This window comes from Carlito syrichta, unplaced genomic scaffold (genome assembly GCF_000164805.1).
Source record: "Carlito syrichta isolate Samal-C Ts95f unplaced genomic scaffold, Tarsius_syrichta-2.0.1 Scaffold301866, whole genome shotgun sequence".
Taxonomy (NCBI): domain Eukaryota; kingdom Metazoa; phylum Chordata; class Mammalia; order Primates; family Tarsiidae; genus Carlito; species Carlito syrichta.
The window spans coordinates 155914-160472 of NW_007245962.1; the positions used below are offsets into that span (position 1 = coordinate 155914).

General features: G+C 39.6%; 1 protein-coding gene across 1 annotated transcript; it reads left to right on the forward strand.

Annotated features, from left to right (window-relative positions):
- Positions 1-379: 379 nt before the first annotated feature.
- On the forward strand, positions 380-1403 carry LOC103257795 (olfactory receptor 9I1-like). Its single transcript, XM_008055499.1, is given in 2 exon segments — positions 380-813; positions 815-1403. Coding segments are annotated over 2 exon segments (1023 nt in total).
- Positions 1404-4559: the final 3156 nt, after the last annotated feature.

A 4559-nucleotide genomic window follows, 5' to 3' on the forward strand; every position in this document is an offset into this window, starting at 1 on the left:
GCAGAGTTATTATGGTCTCCATAGTAATTGCGAGTTGTGGATTCCCTTTTTTTTTTTTTTTTTTGAGTTGAAGTTTTTTCTTCATGCAGCGGCATGCTCACAGCCACTGCAGCCTTGACCTGCTGGGTTAAGGTAATCCTTCCACCTCAGTCTTCCAAATAGCTGGAACTACAGGCATGCGCCACCACGCCCAGCTAATTTTTGATTTATTGTAGAGATGAAGTCTCGCCAAATTGCCAGGGCTGGTCTCAAACTCATGAGCTCAGGCAGTCTTCTCATCTCGGCCTCCCAAAGTGCTGGGATTATAGATGTGAGTCACCGAGCCCAGCCGTGGATTCTTAAGATGGTAAATATTTTCTCCTCTCTGTAACCAGAGACTATGGGAGACATTTGCCTAACAGCTGACACTGAAGAAAGGAAAGGTCCTCAGTCCGGAGTCTCTAATTCTGTTATTCCCTTCAGGCCAACCAGCTACAGTGAGCCTTTGGTCAAAAGGAATCTCACCACCGTGACAGAGTTCATTCTTGTGGGCTTCACAAATCATCCTGAACTGGCAGTTCCACTCTTCCTACTGTTCCTCACTTTCTATCTTGTCACTCTTCTGGGGAATGTGTGGATGATTATTCTGATCCAAGTGAATGTCCAACTCCACACCCCAATGTACTTCTTCCTTAGCCATCGTGCCCTCCTGGATGCCTGCTATGCCTCGGTAATCACCCCGCAGATCCTAGCCACACTAGCTGCGGACAAGACAGTCATCTCCTGTGGCCGCTGTGTTGCTCAGTTCTTTTTCTTCACCATCTGTGCAGGCACAGTGTTACCTGCTGGCAGTGATGGCCTATGACCGTTTTGTCGCCATGAGCAATCCACTGCACTGCAATGTGATTATGCCTCCAGGCACCTGCAGGGGCTTGTTAGCCGGGACCTACATCTGTGGAGTGTCTGGGGCCGTTCTGCGTGCCACGTGCACCTTCACTCTCTCCTTCTGTCAAGACAATAAGATCAACTTCTTCTTCTGTGATCTCCCACCCCTGCTGAAGCTTGCCTGCAGCAACATGACGCAAAATGAGATTGCTATTCTCTTCATCGCAAAATTCATGTTCCTGGCGAATGTCATGATCATCTTGATCTCCTACGTGTTCGTCATCAGAGCCATTCTAAGGGTGAAGCGTGCTGGTGGGCGAGCCCAGACTTTCTCCACCTGCACCTCCCACCTCACCACTGTCATCCTCTTCTTTGGGACACTTGCCTTCATGTCTCAGAGTAGTAATTCAGACAAATCCCCAGAGGAGGACAAGATCGTGTCTGTCTTTCATACTGTCATCACCCCTATGCTAAATCCCTTGATCTACAGTCTGAGGAACAACAATGTGAAAACCCGCATTCAGAAAAGTCATTGGTAAATTCCGGTTCCCGAGGAATATAGCTTTAGGTGAGGGTCCTTCTTCCTGACCCACCTTCTTCTTGTATCTTCAAATTCTAATGGCAATCAGTATCATATAGTGCTTGCTCCTAAGAATGAACAATAAGTAGATTTCTTCATCCCCTGTCCTGTAGGGAAAAATGCAGGTTTGGGGACATTTGTTTAGATGACTTCCTCTACTTCCCTCTTCTTCCCCTCTCCTTCTTTAGCCCTCCCAGACTTTCCAGGTTTTAGAGCTACCCTCTGATGTCACAGAGCTAAAAAGTAGCATCTTCATAATTGAACTGACGGCCACATCCAATCGCCCACTCTGCAACTCAGCCATCCTTGGGTTCCCCGGTTGCCCCTTATTTGTTCTTTCGTCTTCATGTTCGTTGATAATGACTTTTACTATTTGTGGAAAAGTATAGCTATGAATTGTCCTAATGGGAAAATACATGTTTTCTGTTTTCTTTTATGGTATGGGTAACTTTCCAACTTATTATGAAGAAATTAATGAAAAGAACCTATGAACCCAAAGAAATTTCTAATTGATACAGATTAGAGTAGTAGAGGAAGGGGTACCCACTTTTGGCTAGTCTCTCTCTTACATCTTCTTTTTTTTTTAATTGAATCGAAGTCTCACTCTGTCGCCCAGGCTCTGTCCTAGCCACCACAGCCTTGACCTGCTGGGATCAGGCAATCCTTTAGCCTCAGCCTTCCAAGTAACTGGAACTACAGGTGCATGCCACTATGCCCGGCTAATTTTTTGATTTATTGTAGAGGTGAGACCTTGCCAAGTTACCCAGGTTGATCTTGAATCCGTGGGCTCAAGCAATCCTCTCAACTCAGCCTCCCAAAGTACTTGGATTATAGGAGTGAGCCACCATGCCCAGCCAGGTCTTTTTAATGGTTTCTAATATCTCCAGGACTATAATATCCAGTTTTCAAGTGATAATCCTTTAAATTCTGAATCTCCAATCTTTTTGTTTTTCCTCGTAAACACGGTGCCTGATAACAACTGCTACTCTCCATAGATTCATTCCCAGGGTCTGCAAAGGCAGCAATGATAGGCCTGTAGCAAATAGTTGTAATCGGTATTACCATCTCTGATAAAAATAGCTTCCGTAATTATAGAAGTAAGTCATTACTGCACACATCAGATGGTAAACCCCTTGAAGACAGAGTCCTAATTCTTCACTTAATAGTTTATTTTTTAAGTTGCTGGCACACTGAAAACTAGTATACGTTGATAAAAGTAGTGAAAGAAGACACAAATAAAGGAAAGACATCTACGTTCATGGTTTGGAAGATTAAATATTGTTAAAATGATAAATGTTAAAACCAAAGCAATCTACAGATTCAATGCCATTCCCATCAAAGTCTTAATGACATTTTTAAAGAAATAAAATTAAAAATCCTAAAATGTATACAGAACAATAAAAGACCCAGAGTAGCCAAAGCAAACTGAGGAAAAAGAATGAGATGGAGGTATCGTATTTCCTGACTTCAAAATATGTTACAAAGCTGTAGTTATTTTAAGCGGTATGATAACTGGCATAAAAACAGACACATAAATCAATGGAACAGAGTAGAATAGAAAACTCAGAAGTAAACTCACATATACATAGGCAACCAATCTTTGACAAAGGTGACAAGAATCACAATGAGTAACGATAGTCTCTTTAACAAATGGTACTGGGTATCTCTACGCCAAAGACTGAAATTGGACTCCCTCTTACATATACACAAAAAATCAATTCAACATGGACTAAAAACTTAAATATAAGACCTGAAACTGTAAAACTTCTAGAAGAAAATGTAAGAGAAAATCTCCATGACATTGGTCTTTGCAATGATTTTGTGAATATGACATCAAAAGCATAGACCAAAACAAAAAAAATCAAAAATTGACAAGTAGGACTAAATCAAACTAAAAAACTTCAGTACAGCAAAGGAAAAAGTCAGTTCTGTGCTTCAGTTCACTGGTTAGAAATAATGATATGGTCCTGCCTCACTAAAAGGGGTCATTAGAGGTGAAGAAGAAAATGTAATATTTGCTAAGCAATACTGACTGCCAGGGATTATCTATGGTTGCAATTATCAGCATTCCACAAAATCACAAATAGATCACTTTTTCATGGGTCATAATTATTTACTCTAAATCACTCCTGTTATATTTGAGGGAAATTATAATGTTTTGCCTATACAAAACTTTATTTTTATAGGCAAAAATGTATTTATTTTTGGATTCCCCAGTTGGTACTGGAGGAGATTTGAAAAAAATGTTTTAGGGGTAGGAAATCAAGACTTCTGGCAAACCCATTCCTGGCAAAGCCACACCATTGCTGCCCCAGACTTCCTAAGCCACTAACATGGATTATAACTGAAGAACCTGCCCAAGGGCACACTATTTTGTCTGCTCGGATCCACATCCAATGCACCCTACCCAACCAATATCCCAGGACCCCTTTATAGTGCAAATCTTTTCCTATGAAAGTTACTTTATAAAATTAGAAGAAGTGACTGTTCTACCAGCTGCACAGATATCAATGTGGGGACACAAGAAATATTTTTAAAGTAAGGAAATATGCGATCTTCAAAGAAACAGAATAATTTTCTTGTGACAGACTCCAAAGAAAAGGAAATTTATGAAATTTCAAAAAAGGCTATTCAAAATAATCATCAGGAAACTTAGTGAGATACAAGAAAATACCCACATAATCAATGTTCATAAACCTAAACCTGAATTGTACCCATATCTTTATAATAAAAAAATTTTTTAAGGAAAAAAAAAGAAAATTCAACAAAATCAGGAAAATAAATTCACAATCTGAATTAATTTTTAACAAAAAGATAGATATGATTTTAAAAACATGGATCTGAAGAAGTCAATGAAAGAAATAAAAATACAATTGAGAGTTCCACCAACAGACTAGATCAAGTAGAATAAAAAATTTTTGAACTTAAAGACAGATCTTTTTAAATGACCCAGGCAGAACATACATACATACATACATATACATACATACATAAGAATGAAGCCTACTGGACTTATGGGACACTATTCAGTCAACAAACATTCACATAATGGAGAATAAGAAAGGAGAAGAGATAGGAAAAGTTGCCGAAAACCTATTTAATGAAATAATAGCTG